This window comes from Papaver somniferum, chromosome 1 (assembly GCF_003573695.1).
Source record: "Papaver somniferum cultivar HN1 chromosome 1, ASM357369v1, whole genome shotgun sequence".
NCBI lineage: Eukaryota > Viridiplantae > Streptophyta > Magnoliopsida > Ranunculales > Papaveraceae > Papaver > Papaver somniferum.
Genome location: NC_039358.1, coordinates 8,356,853 through 8,371,670, shown reverse-complemented (window position 1 = coordinate 8,371,670; position 14,818 = coordinate 8,356,853). Strand labels below are relative to the sequence as shown.

At 35.5% G+C, this 14,818-nt stretch overlaps 1 protein-coding gene across 1 annotated transcript; it reads right to left on the bottom strand.

Annotated features, from left to right (window-relative positions):
* Positions 1 to 564: 564 nt before the first annotated feature.
* On the bottom strand, positions 565 to 4,621 carry LOC113325417 (thymidylate kinase-like). Its single transcript, XM_026573626.1, has 8 exons — positions 4,494 to 4,621; positions 4,111 to 4,153; positions 2,514 to 2,858; positions 1,943 to 2,054; positions 1,799 to 1,858; positions 1,591 to 1,695; positions 1,191 to 1,303; positions 565 to 846 (listed from the first exon to the last, which is right to left on the bottom strand). Coding segments are annotated over exons 1-8 (789 nt in total). The 5' UTR covers positions 4,495 to 4,621; the 3' UTR covers positions 565 to 836.
* Between the last annotated feature and the right edge of the window lie 10,197 nt (positions 4,622 to 14,818).

Sequence of the window (14,818 nt, the reverse complement as noted above, 5' to 3'; positions counted from 1 at the left end):
TCAGAGATTCGGAAGGAAAGCCATTCAATTTATACCAGAACCGAGCTTTTGCCTTTCCTAACGCTTCGTCAGCGGAAGAATCGTCCCAATCCAAAGATCTCTTGATCTTACCATCCCAAGCCATAGATTTTATTGACCGATGAGCCTTCAATATCTGTTTCCAAGGGATTAATCCCTCTTCTTCGCAATAACTTTTCTCCCATGATGCGGGAACTTTAGGCCGCCATTCCATAGATTCAGTTTTTCTCTTGTTGCAACCACTAATTGATTTTTCTGCTTTATTAGGGGCCATCTGATAATATCTCGACCCAGCTTGCATTGTCTAAGGATTTTCAAATTGATCGAATCACAGATGGATACCTCAAAAGTTTATTCTGTCAAATTCTGCAACTCTTGGAAGAATGCCTTAAAAGTTTGTGTGCCTGTCGCTCAAGGGATGCAAAGTTGATTTACAAGCAAAGAGTTTCCTGAACTCCGATCTTTGTTTTTATTGTCGTAGTTGTACATGGAAAAGGAAATACAAGAGGTTTCCTAAACTCGTTCAAAAATTTAATTTCGTACAGCTGGAAAAAGGTTTCCATATATTCTCAAATTTAGAAGTTTCTAAATACTGGTATTGTGAAACCATAATCAGATTTCTTAGAATAACAGCAAGCCAGAAAAAAATTCTGATCTAATTGAGAGAATGAGCTAAGAAATTTGGGGCCTTTTCCAACTAAATTCCAAAGAATTATGGAAACGGCACAATATCTTGCTCACCGCAGGTCCAAGTAGCAGCAGAAATCCTCTTCCTTGGTCAAAAGTATCAAATACAGAGAGAAATCCTGCACCACCACCTACACCTTCCTGCAAAGCCAAAATTCCCAGGATTTAATCTCTAATATTAAATACATTTGAACAAAGTTTCCTCCAGAGAATTATAAAGACATGCCCAGCAAAAGAATATACTTACAACACAGGTGTTTATCATCAAAGGGTGGTTTCACTGAATCATTGAATAAATTCATTATGGTACTGCGTGAGTTTGAGGTTATATAAAGGATGAAACAATATCGCTAATACATAGTGTCTAATTGTAATCAGATACGGCACCTCTCAGCGCTCCAGAGATGCCTTAGTGATGGCAGGAAATAAATGCATATCCCAAGATTTTTGTGCTCATCTCTACTACTAATAGGCGAGCATTTTACCTTTGCCATAGCTCAGTTAGTGGTTTCCCTTTCCGGCAATTAACTACGCAATCCATTACAATCTCCCTCAACTGTTTTGCTACCTCTTCCATGGGAAGGCAGGCATCAACGGTCTGAAACAGAGATGTACAAGATTGTCAGAAATGAGTAATCATTAAGATCTCTCATTAGCTTAAACAGATGGTCGGGATTTTAGGTAAGCCTGGCCTAGCTGGGAATTTATAATTACATATGAGACAAACCATTGACAAACGGCCTAAGATAAGAAAATGATAGAGCTGACGAGATCATCAAGGTTTGAAGCTAATAAAGTACAGATATTTCAAGTTTAAGGTAGTTCTTTTGTGAGTAGAAATTCCATGAAATATGCCTGCCTTGATAATTGAACGCAGGAATGTACCTTCCATTTGGGATCATGAAGCATCTCATAGTGTTGAGCAACTTTCTTCTGGAACTCAAGCTGCTCGTATCTCTCACCTCCATAACCTCCTCTTTCTGCAGCTTTCTGAAATAATGTTTCAGTTATAAAAACACAAGTTATGATGTGTATCAAGTATCAAAGTGATTCTTACTAAGCGAACTGGAAGCTAGCAATAGTTAGGAACCACCTGTGGTGGTATGTCAAGGTATGCTACTAGATCTGGAGCCAGCAAACCTATCTCTGGACCCTGTGACAGATAACGAATTCTGTGGTCATCTCATAAGTAAAAAAACCTCAAGCCTGTGTGTGTCGAGTTTCTAATGGGAATCACCTTGCACCATTCAGTATCAAGACCCTTGGCAGATGAAAAAGCCACTCCAGAGTAAGAATAGCGGTCTACAATCAGGGTTGTCCCACTCCTCAACTTACTCTCCATCAATGTTCTGACATCAAAAGTACTTTTGATTAAGTACTAGTACTTTTTTAATTACCTGAGGAACACATTAGTCATTTGATGCTGGTGATATGGCATCAAAACTGCGAGTCCTCTGAGCCCAACAATCAATCAACAATAACAGTCTGTTCAGATGTTCTCAGATTAGATTTGATAAAATAATCATCACAGCTACAAGAAAAACTAGTGTGTTAATGGCATTCAATACCATCTTGAGACTCTTCATATTTCATGGCTTCGTTGGTCTAGGCAGTGATTAAGAAAGTTCTAATCTCAGCAAGTAATATGAGACTATAGTTATTGGGTGAAAACAATGATAAAAAAAAAAAAGAGGTGGAAACAGAATACATGAGTTGGTGACCACAAGTTTTGAAAATAAAAAAAATGAACAGCTAAACAGAGTTGGATGTTCAGAGCTGAACTTCACACATACAAAAACAATACTAACCTCTTCTCCCAACGATTTGCACTGAAAAGAAGATGGATCGTCCGATCATCTAATTCTGACTTGTTGGAAAGATACGAAGATATCATCTTCCCAACACATGTATTTCTGTCTGGAAACTGCCATAACTCAGCTGACAACCCTTGTCCTTCCAAGTATGAGAGCAATCCACTAGCTTGTGATGTTTTCCCACTTCGGTCCAAACCTTCTAAAACAACCAATGCACCTCTGGGATTATCAGTCGTACCATTTTCCATTTGAATTTTACTACTGGAGCTCTTGACAGCGAAATGCAAATGAACCCTCGATGACCTTAACAAGCTAGGTGTTGATACTGCCCCGAAATTTCTGGAAATGAGGAAATGCAATATTAGGGACAAGGATATTTCTGATAAATGAGATGTACCCAGATTGTAAATTGAGGATTAAGTTCTACAATAGAATGTGAAGGATTTTATTAGAAATAGTTCTCAATAAAATATTTGGTTTTAGCAAGCATAGATGGCGTATACACAAGGAGTTCTAAAAACGTCACTTTTCCACACTGCACGGTGCACCACAATTACCATACACATAAATACGGTGCAACTCTGGTACTCTGGTTCTTGAGAGATGTATTCTTATAGTGAAACAAGAGCCTAGAATAGGACCTTTGGAGGGGAGAACTTACAAAAGCTTCGCAACCCTCAACGAGCATGCATGTGACATATCCCTTTAAAGTCTAGTGTAAAAGAAGGAACTAAGAAAACATAAGTTTGTATTTGGTAGTTCAAAAATCCTTAAAATTGAATAACGATCTAAAATCAATGAGATTGACACTAACATAAGATCAATCATGAAAGTCTGATATAAGTAACCAAAACTCAAAATAGAGACCCTAATTTATTAAAAAATTTAAAATGACACCAAGATATGTTCAGTCCCATGTGCCATAGAGAGTGAAGTGCATTGACACCAACTCTGCTATCGAACTCTAGTCCTGTTATCTTGCCTACACATTGCCGAGAGAGACAAGAGAGTTGTTGCGTGTAGAGAAGTTTTTAGGAAGCAAGAGTGAGTAAAAAAGGGAGAGGGGGATTTTAAACCGTTCATTGATCAGTTGAAGTTGCAACTCAGTCTGTTAATATAGGAGGAAAACAGAATAAAAGATTCATTCTAATCCCTCTGCCCAAAACTGAAAGATTGTTACAAACTACAAAGGCACCAATTTGTGTGGGGTACCAAAATCTATATAAGCCAAAACATTACCCCAAGCAAGTTGGTATCTTCACCTCTGTGGCAAACTTCCTAACTGGGTGTTAGACATTTAACATAGCAAATGTTTCATTTTACTCTGGAAACCAGGTTCAAATTTCTTAAAAATCCCCACCTTAATTGCACTAGTAAAGCAAGAAACTACAGCTTGTTGTGATATTCTTGTACAAAAGAGTTGGGATTATTCTGGGGTTTAAGACCAAATTTAGATTTTAGGTTTTTGCCGAGTGAATTACAGCTTGTTGTGACATTCTCATCCTACTGTATGCACCAACAGATTTCATATAAGAATATAAATAACTCGTTTCATAGAGGAATTTACTTCATGATATGTAAAAATGCTCACCTGAAATGTGCAGGCCAAAGAAACAACAAAACAACCAAATGCACTGTAAAACAAAAATGAAAGTATGGACATGAGACAACAAGAGAAAATGTGCACTGAATTTAATCCTTATTCTCGTCTTCGTAAAATTCTACATATCCAACTGAACTCATAGATCATATGAAGCTACATATGAATCCCCAATTTTTGTTGACAGAAAAAAAAACCCAAAACCCTAACACACTATAACAATGACTGCATAATTCACCAACCATACAATTCTCTTAATTCGAAGAAAAATAACAACAACCCAAACGTTGCATTCAACAATAACATCTAACAAACTTAAAAAATCAGACAAACACTCAAACCAAAATTGGAAAAAAATTAAACAGGTAACTTACTTCGGTCCCTTTTTCTTTTTTTTGTAATGATGATGATCCTTGTAGCTTCTAGAGCACCAATTAGATGTCTTAGGAAAATCTTCTTCACTCTTGTTTCTACTCGCAGCAAAATCCCAATCTATTTTTTCTGCACTAATGTTGTAACCAATAATTTTCCCGCTTTTTCCCGCTGTAAAGGAAACAGGGAGTCGGATTCGGATATACTCCAAAAAACACACACACACTATTATTCCAGTGATTTTGGGCTTGAATCCAATTTAAACATTCTTTCACCCATTTTTTTATGAAGGAAAAAAAAAGGTCATGTGAATAAAGATGCTTGATAAAGAATCCGCATTTGGGGATAGAGGTGTAAAATGTAACGACCCGGCACACGAAATCGCGTGCTTCACACGCTATGTGACGTGCCAACGATTTAAACGTGTTGTGTCGTGATGTGCTTTACTAGTTAAAAGCTAGGCACAGCACAGCCCACGGGGATAGCAAACGAATAAATGTGATGTGCCGTGTTGGCACACGTGTTATAAACAATTTGAAATCACTTGATTATATACATTAAGCCGGACATTATCACGAAAATCTAAATAGACAACATATTATTTGAAATTATTTTAAGTAAAATTAACAAGTTTATTCAATAAAACGAAATAGCCCAAATATAAAATTGAATCATTGTCATGTAAATTAATGTTCTAGTCAAATATAGGTAACGACATTATAACAACGATATTGAAATGTACTTTCCAAATATATATGTATTATATGTGTTGTTATAAAAATAAGCCAGTACAAAATGTCAAAAACTAGCTAGAATAGTGACTCTTTTGTGAAATATAAAATGTGATGTATTATGCCTTGTTATATAGTGTACTTGTGCATATGCTATGACGTGCTTTGTTAACGTGCTGAGCTGGGCTGGGCCACGTGTTTATTCGTGCGGCGTGATGTGTTGTGCTACTATGCCGATTAGGCTAACCCAACACATCCGATGAAACTAACGTGTTGGGTTGGGCTGTGCTCGTGCTAGCACAACCCAATTTACACCTCTATTTGGGGTACTTCTAGTTAAAACAATGCTAGATATGCCGATAAGGGGTGACTAAAAGGTTACAAAGACCAAACAATCATTTTAAAATTGGCATAGTCTTCATTTTTATTTATTTTGAAGCAAGCATAAGGTTCATTAATGAAAACTATACCGACTCTCTCAACTTTACCAAATATCTTTGACTAAAATCATTCAATATCCTCCTTTAAAAAAAAAAATCTATTGTCTGATTTGAAATGAGGCTTATGTCCAAGCTTTATCCGGGAGTGAAGTTTTAACCAAACTAACCACAATACTCCAGTCAATGAATCAAAGGTCAAGATCTCAATGGTTAATGTATAAGAGAATTTTTTTTCTTCTTTCAGACATTTCAACAAACAGTTGAAAGGCATGCTTCATACTTGTGATTTTGATTTCCATTAAATGACGTGTTTGATCAGAAAAATAATGGTGCTCAGACAGAAACCCACGACATCCTAATACAAGACATGGCCTTATCAATATGGGTACTAGAAACATCAGTAGCTTAGATATTCCATATCATAGATAAATTAGCAATATGATAACATCGAAATTAAGAAGACAGAAGATCCGGTGTCCAATCCTAAAAACGTGGGGTATAACAACCACACACAACTTTTTCGTTTAACAACCTATATGGACTAAACCTTAATAAGATTTCGAGAGTAACAACTCAATCAAGAAATATTATATTATTAAAGAGTTTTATCTCTTTCTCTACACAATCAGTAGTTAAACAAAAACGAGTCTGTAAACCTGATTATAACGTGAGAAAACTTGGATGGTACCAAAGACCAATATCCAAGATCAATCAAGTATTATACAATAAACAAGGTTGGACTTAACAACTGTGATTGATATATGCACAACCCGTGATATTTCAATTATATAAACAAAATATATGCGCAAAAGAAGTAACACAGACATCAAAAATTTTGTTAACGAGGAAATTGCAAATGCCGGAAAACTCCGGGACCTTGTCCAGTCTTGAACACCATACTGTATTAAGCCGCTTCAGACTCGCCTATTAACAAATTAACTTCGGACTAGAATGTAGTTGAGCCCCAACCAAGTATCACACCAATTAAGGTACAGTCGTGTTCCTTACGCCTCTTGGATCTCGCAAGACCCTGCGCACTTGATTCCGCTAGCTGAGTCCTTTACATCCTATAAGTTTCTTCGACCTAAGTGAAGACTTATAGAAAAATCTGTCTCCTACAGAAAAGTCTATGTTGATTTCCGTTATGATCAAAGATCAAGGTGAAATAGGAAATCAATTACAATAACCATAAAGCTCAGCAAATCTCAAAATACGGTCTTATGACTCCCGAAGAGAAGCCTAGATTACAATTCATAGAAGAATAAAGTTAACTAATAGATAAAAGAAGTTATTGTGGAATCACAAAGTCTGAGATGCATAATTAACTTTGTGATTACTTGATATCCTATCAGAGATAAACTCGAGATAATCTTAGAACAAGATTAAAACTCAAAACGATAGAAAAGTAAAATCAGGATACACAAACTATCAAAGTTAAAATAGTCGGACCTGGCTTCATGAATCCCTAAGCGAAGTCTTTAAGTCATTAAACCTAATTATGTTTCTCAGTAAAACTGGAAACCGAGGTTAAGAGAGAATCGACTCTAGTTTGCAACTAGGACACACAAAGTGTCGGGTTTAGTTTTTCCAGAAGCAAGTGGTTCTCTTGATATGGACTTTCAAGATCGAAGATTGCTTTAGGTTTTGTTAGAGCACCTCTCGGTCGAACTCGCATGCATTGCTATCTCAAACATGTTTGTCAATGTTAGTGATCAAAATTATAAGTCTTGATTTCTAGCATATTTATAGATGTCTCTGACTAGGATATAGTTTGTGTAGTTGAGCTTAGACTTCACAGCGCTTATCACTTGAAGACGAAGAACTACTAAGGAGAGCTTGTGGAACTTCATCGACAAAAGGTATGTGGAGACTTAAACTCATCTATCACTTGGAAAGTCTATTATTACTTTATCTCCTATATTGAGACATAAGTCGTGTTACGATATAGTTTTCTCTATACACATTTGAGATTTCGAGCTGAGTATATCTCGCTTACATACTTCTAGAAATATGTGTTGGTAAGATTTCTCTTCGACCACGTTCATCTTATATCATGAGAAAATTTTCAAGTAACATCTTACATGGTTTGTGTGATACAATCATTTGGTGTAAGACTTGGAATGTTTCGATAATGATTATTTCAATATCTTGGAAATTGCTTTGATGTTAATAGTATGTGAAAATGGCTATTGTCATTATAGAAGAATGTTTCAATGATTGAAATAAAGAGTTGATAATGTAACCATCTTTGGATATAAGCATATATATAGTGTGTTCGCACATTAATGTATAAATCCATAAATCGGGAACCAAGTGTATGCATATGTGTGTATACCATTTGGTGAAGGAGATAAGATAAGTATGAGTACCCGTACGCATACTGGTAGAAGTTTTCGAAACGAAAATATCTGATGAGTTTGGGAATTACAAACTCCTAAACTAGTCACCTTAAGTATGCGTACCCGTACGCATACTGGCGGAAGTTTTCGAACCGGAAATTTCTGCTGAGTTTGGAAACTTAACAGACTCAAATCCGGTTGCTTAAATACGCATACTTAAGCTGGTTATTTTATCAAATCGGTATGTTCATGAACTTAAACATTTAAACCATAAGGAATGTAATCTTTGCAAACCGTGGCTATAATGTTCATGATTGATTCGAGTGAATCAAGCCGATTTTGCTTCAATTGTGTTCTTGTATAAATCCATGAGAATATAACAATTGAACAACTCTTTAACTAGTTTCATTTGAGTCATTTGAACTAGTTAAGGTTAAGAGGAATAAGGTTGATATGATAGTAATCATATGGGTAACCTCGGTTAACTATTTGTGAACCAACATGGTGTACACGTTTAGGTACGGTTACATAAACCTAAATGAGGGTACATTTCATTTGTGTGTAACAAGCTAACTTCGATCTAACGGTTGAAAGATATTCGCTTGGTTGAATCAGGTTTTTCATCTGACGATGATTATTGAATGCTTTGTTACCAAGGTAACTTGGATTGCAAACCCTAATTTGAAAAATATATAAAGGAGAACTCTAGAAACTGGGAAACCTAATCCCCGCGCCTCCTGTGTGTTACTAGTTGCATAACTAGAGTCGAATTTCCTTTAACCTTAGGTTTCTTCTCGAGACCCTGTAGGTTAACGACTTGAAGACTTCATTGGGATTGTGAAGCCGGACCCAACTATTCTCTTTGAAGTTGCGTGATCTGATCTTGCTGTTTCTATCGTGATTGAGTCCAATTGTAAAATTGGCTTGAGATTTATATCTCTGATAGGCAAGATAGAAAAGTAATCACAAACACCTTCGTCTCATCGTTTGTGATTCCAAAATAACGATTTAAGTTTATTGTGAAGTGATTGATAATATTAGGCTGTTCTTCGGGAATATAAGTCTGGTTTATCAATTGGTTCATGTTCACCTTGATTTATCAAAAAACGAAACAAAAACTCTTGGGTATTTATGTGGGAGACAGATTTATTCAATCCTATAGACTTTTCTGTGTGAGACAGATTTATTGAATCAGTGTGAGATTGATTAGGGTTCAACTGCAGTCCAGTCTGAAGTTAATTGGTAGTAGGGTAGTGTCTGTAGCGTCTTAATACAGTGTGGTGTTCAATCTGGACTAGGTCCCGGGGTTTTTATGCATTTGCGGTTTTCTCGTTAACAAAATTCTGGTGTCTGTGTTATTTCTTTTCCGCATTATATTTTGTTATATAATTGAAATATCACAGGTTGTGCGTTAAGATCAATCAATTAGAATATCCATCCTTGGATTGTTGATTTACATTGATTGACACTTGAACATTGGTCTTTGGTACCGTTCAATTTACTCCTCTTATATTCAATCGGGCTCGCAGATATATATTTTCTGATTTCGGATTGAATTAGAGTTAGAGATATTAAACTCTTTGATATACTTTATTCGAGATTAAGTGTATTGGAGTAAGTCCTCTCAGATTGCCTAATGAATTGTTGGGTGTGGTTGTTAGACCCCCCGCATTTTCAATTGTTATCAGAGCAGGCAAACACATTAAAAACCTCATAAGTATGTGTTTGTAGCAATCTGTATTATGACGACCTAAGAAGTATCTCTCAAGATAACGCTTATTGATATGTCTTCCAAAGATTCGGATTACACCAAAAATCTTGGGTGTGCCTCAAAGGGTAACTCCTTAGTAGATTCTTCCGAATCCCGAGGAAAAAACAAGATTTGTGAGATCGTGCCAGAATCCGAAATGGAACTCACCAGAATGTTAAAAAAATCTGCTGAAATCATTGATTGTCAAGCGGCCAAAATCAAGTCTCTTAAAGAAAAGAATGGTCAGCTTATTGATGAATTTAAGAAATCTATTGACAGGGAACGTGAACTCTATAGCTATGTTGAATCTCTCTCTAACAGTATCGAAAAATTGGCTGAAGAAACTACTCTACAACACAAGAAGATTAGTATGCATGAAAATACTGTCAGAGAAAACTCAGTTAGAGAAGAACGCTTAGTCAAGACTCATTCATCAGAAATTAACAATTTTCGTGTTGGAAAAGAGAAACTTGTTGCATCTCTTCAATATGCCCGAGAACAGTGTAACACCTTAAAAAGGGAAAACTATGTTTTGATGAAAAAGTCATCTCCTGCACCTTCTTCTGTTTCTCACAAGGCTTTACCTAGCATGAATAGTTCTTCTAAAGAATCACCCATTGTGAATTATTTTCAAAATTCGCATGTGGAAGACGAAGTTATGGATCAAGGAAAGCATGTCTCTAATCCACGATGTTGTTCCTTTTGTGGGAAAAAGAATCGCTATGCCCTTCATTGTTTTGCCAGAAAGAAACAAATTTCTGTTCTGCATAAATTACTTCTTTCTACTGTCAATTGAGTAGTTCGTTGGAGGACATCTAAAGAGATGTTCTTACCTACAGAAAACCAGAACTCTTATAAAATTAATTCTTTTCGAGAAATCGTCACAGGATACATGTTCATCTCAATGGTATAAATTGTTGATCCACTAATGAACACATTTCCTAGCCTGTGTGTATAAAAATAAGTCTGGTAAATCAAAGTCTATGAGATGGATTTCTCTAAATCCTGATCCTCTTGACCCAATTTCAAGAGGTCCTAGATTTTTTCCTTAAAAAAATCCTTCTGACGGATATGTTAAACAGGTTGTGTCCTACTCATCTGGGATGAAAGTCAATCGAAGAAAGGAAAAGAAAACAAAGGATAAACATTCTGATGTTGTTTATAACTCTTTCCTCAATGATCGTAGTGAGATTATTTCTCACTCTACCAACTGATTCCAGGTATTTTCATCCTTGTATCTAGCTTGGGATCTGCAAGGATGATAATTGAGGAATGCTCAAGTATGTTTGTATAATATTTTTTTTTCTTGTGTTCTTTCTGCTGACCGGTCCACGAACGTTCGTGTCCTCCTCTAATGCGTTCATAGAGTTTCCATAACAGGAGTTCCCTTTCCCTGTTTATAAATACATATGTATATATTTATATATTGTGTTTTCTCAATCCCTAACAAAAATTATATGAAAAACTCTGCAAAATCTCAAGAGCTTGTGCATCTTGACATGGGGGAAGACACTCAGGAACGCGTTTCGTTTCAAGAGCTGGTTCTAAATAAGATGCTTGTAAGGAAGGACCACAACTCCTGGATTGATGATTCTATCAAGGATTAAACTCGTTTTCAGAACGATTCAAAGGTCGAGTTTGCAAATCTTCAACCGCAAATAAACCAACTCTTAGATGGTCAGGCCAAAATACTTGCAAATCAAAATATTCTAATACAGAATCAGAAGAAGCTCATCATGGACTGTGTCAAAGCTAGACAACTTGCTCGGGTTGTTGATCGTAAATTTTGTGTACTTACTCACGAACATGGATTTTCTACGGTCAGAAAAGTGAAGAAAATCAGTGACACCTTCTATGATGGATTCATTGAAAGGTATGAGGTTCTCAAGGAACTTTGATTGTCTAGTAAATCTTCTTTTTAAGAATTTTTATTCTTGTTTTTGTTTAGAAGAATAACTAGAGTTTGGAATAGCCATTATTGTGAGTACACATAGCCATGTCCAACGATTTTGTTCTTCAATGTTTTTAGATTTATTTATTTAAATTCTAAGTTTTTGGAAGATGATTTTTGCAATTTTAATCTTTATGATTTTACATATTGCAAATTATTATGGGATATGTTGTTTACGTTTGTGAACCTGTGATTGTCCCATACTTGCTCAAAAGTTATCTCTATTATGTCGGTATGAAAGTATTGATAGAAGATAATTTAAACTTTTGACATTACAAAAGTTCAAGCCTTTTATGTCATTGTTTTGATGGAAGAAAGGATAAAACTTTTGTTTACAAGGATTAAGTTTATTGTATGTGATTGTGCAGATAGTGATGGATAATAGAATGAATCCTTGTCTATTCCGCAGTATTGGTCGACCTCCGATCAACATTTTTGTGCTTATACTGTATTGCTCCATAAGTTTTCTTATGTTTGAGAATGACCAATTGAATTGATCATTATCTTGTGTCAGTTTAGTGGTTGCTCCGTAAGTTCTCTTATGACGAGCATGTCCAATTGAATTGATCACTTTCTTGTGTTTAATTTAGTTGTGAAATTCCGATTGAATTATTCATGGGTTTTCTTGTGGTTAATTTAGCTGTGTATTTCGATTGGATTAATCATGAATTCTTTTTTCAAAGTTAAATTCTTGGTTAATTTAATTGAATACTTTGGATTCAACTTCATGTTTTCATGTGATTTGATTATGTCCAAAGAAATCCTTCTTTTCTTGTGAAAGTTAGGTCTCCTTTGTTGTTCTTTCGGGAATGACATTTTATGGAGGAGAGTTCTTTTGAACTTGTGCTTAATTACCAAATATTTGTGGCGAGTGCGGCTGTGGAATATTAGAGGGGTTATCTTGTATCTTTATAAACTCCTTGATGAATGCATTTTGCTTCGGCTTTATGATGGCATCTAAATAAGTTGATATGGTATTCTCTTTTGGTCATGAAGTATCTCTATGCAAATTTCATGAGGATCCCACTAGTTTTCATACTTTTGCCAATTTATATTAACAAAAAGGGGGGGAATTAATGTGTAGTGTGATACTACAAATACATATGGTTTACAGATCATTATGTAAGGGGGAATGGTTTTCATGTCGAGATGAAGTATTGACTAAGGGGAAGTGATACATATCACCATAGTTTTATTGTCAAATTTGTGATACAATTGAACTTTGATGCTATGTAATAATACTATGACACTGTATAACAATGATTGAGAGCATTTGTTTTCTCATTGTTATCATTACGGATCTTCAACAACTATGATGCTGAACTTATAACCTTTAGGATCATGGAGTACTTGGAAGTGACGAAGATTTTGAGTCGCGTTGAAGATGCCAAGGAGATCAAGTATTTGGATGAGAAGCTACAATTTTTATTTATTTTGTAATCCATATGTATTAATAGTTTAGTCACTAAAATTGACAAAGGGGGAGATTGTTAGAGAACTGCTCAGTCGAACTCGCATGCGTTTCTATCTCAAGCATGTTTGTCAATGTTAGTGATCAAAACTATAAGTCTTGATTTCTAGCCTATTTATAGATGTCTCGGTCTAGGACATAGTTTGTGTAGTTGAGTTTAGACTTCACAACGCTTATCACTTGAAGACAAGAACTACTAAGGAGAGCTTGTGGAACTTCATCGACAAAATGTATGTGGAGACTTAAACTCATCTATCACTTGGAAAGTCTATTTATACTCTATCTCCTATATTGAGACATAAGTCGTGTTACGATATAGTTTTCTCTATACACATTTGAGATTTCGAGCTGAGTATATCTCGCTTACATATTTCTCGAAATATGTGTTGGTAAGCTTTCGCTTCGGCCATGCACGTTCATCTTATATCATGAGAAAATTGCCGAGTAACATCTTATATGGTTTGTGTGATACAATCATTTGGTGTAAGACTTGGAATGTTTCGATAATGATTATTTCAATATCTTGGAAATTGCTTTGATGTTAATAGTATGTGAAAATGGATATTGTCATTATAGAAGAATGTTTCAATAATTGAAATAAAGAGTTGATAATGTAACCTGTCATGTGCCTACCTAGGAGTAGAGGTGCTTGTATTCCATTCTGTGTCAGTATATATAGAATTAATGATAGTAGTAGTACTTAGCTTACTTTTGGTTGTCTTTATCAATTGTAAGGGAGGATTAGGATGTAACCATCTAGGTTTCCAGTGGTCGTTGGATATTATGTATGGTAAACCTAGATATATAAGCCAAGAGTCTGTAATGAATATCTTATCTAAATATTAATGAAATTGATTCATTTAACGATTTTAGGCAGTGTTCTTCATTGAACCTGAAGGTTTGATTCGTGAGAATCAAGAGGTTACTATCCAATTCTCGATCCAATCTTATCATCGTACTCAGGTACATGACAATTGGTATCAGATTCGTTCGATCTATGGAGATTGATGCTGCGGTGAACAAGGAAAAGAAAATCAGGGAGGATATACTAAATCTACAGTGGTTGTATGATACTCACTTCAGAGAAGATAACTCTCCAACTCGAGAATATAATCTTAGGGAATTTATGAAGCTCATCAACAAGGCAGAGAAGCAGTTAGATTCAATCCGTGTGGTTATTGAAGCTCAACAGATTCAGGAAGAAATTCACTCTGAAGAATTGGTTGTTGATTCTCTCGATTTGCTTGATGAGTTGATTCCATCGTTTTTATTTGACGAAAAAGAGGATCCAGGCACTGATTTAGAAAAATATTTGATTCCTTCATTTTTCTTCGACGAAGATAAAGAAGATTCAATAGTCAAATCAATTCCAACCAAGGTTGTGAACGCTTCCGTGAATGAGTTCGAGAGGAAGAATAAGATTTTTAGTTTTCACAAACCACTAATTGGTGAGTGTTTTTCAACTATTCTCAATTCATATCGTCACATATTTGATCCAGGAAAGTATCTTAAACTCATTAAGAGGCTTTGTTATCTTCGATTTTGATACAATTACTTCATGTTCTTTTGCGCTCCATGTTAGTTCAATTTTAATGGATGAATTTGGTAGAAATTTTGAATGTGAGTTGACTTTTAAGAATGGGTA

Coding starts and splice junctions, on each gene's coding strand:
- LOC113325417 (XM_026573626.1), bottom strand. Junction 1,859..1,942: donor TTGATACTGAATGGTGCAAG/GTGATTCCCATT, acceptor TATCTGTCACAG/GGTCCAGAGATAGGTTTGCT. Junction 1,696..1,798: donor ACCTTGACATACCACCACAG/GTGGTTCCTAAC, acceptor ACATTATTTCAG/AAAGCTGCAGAAAGAGGAGG.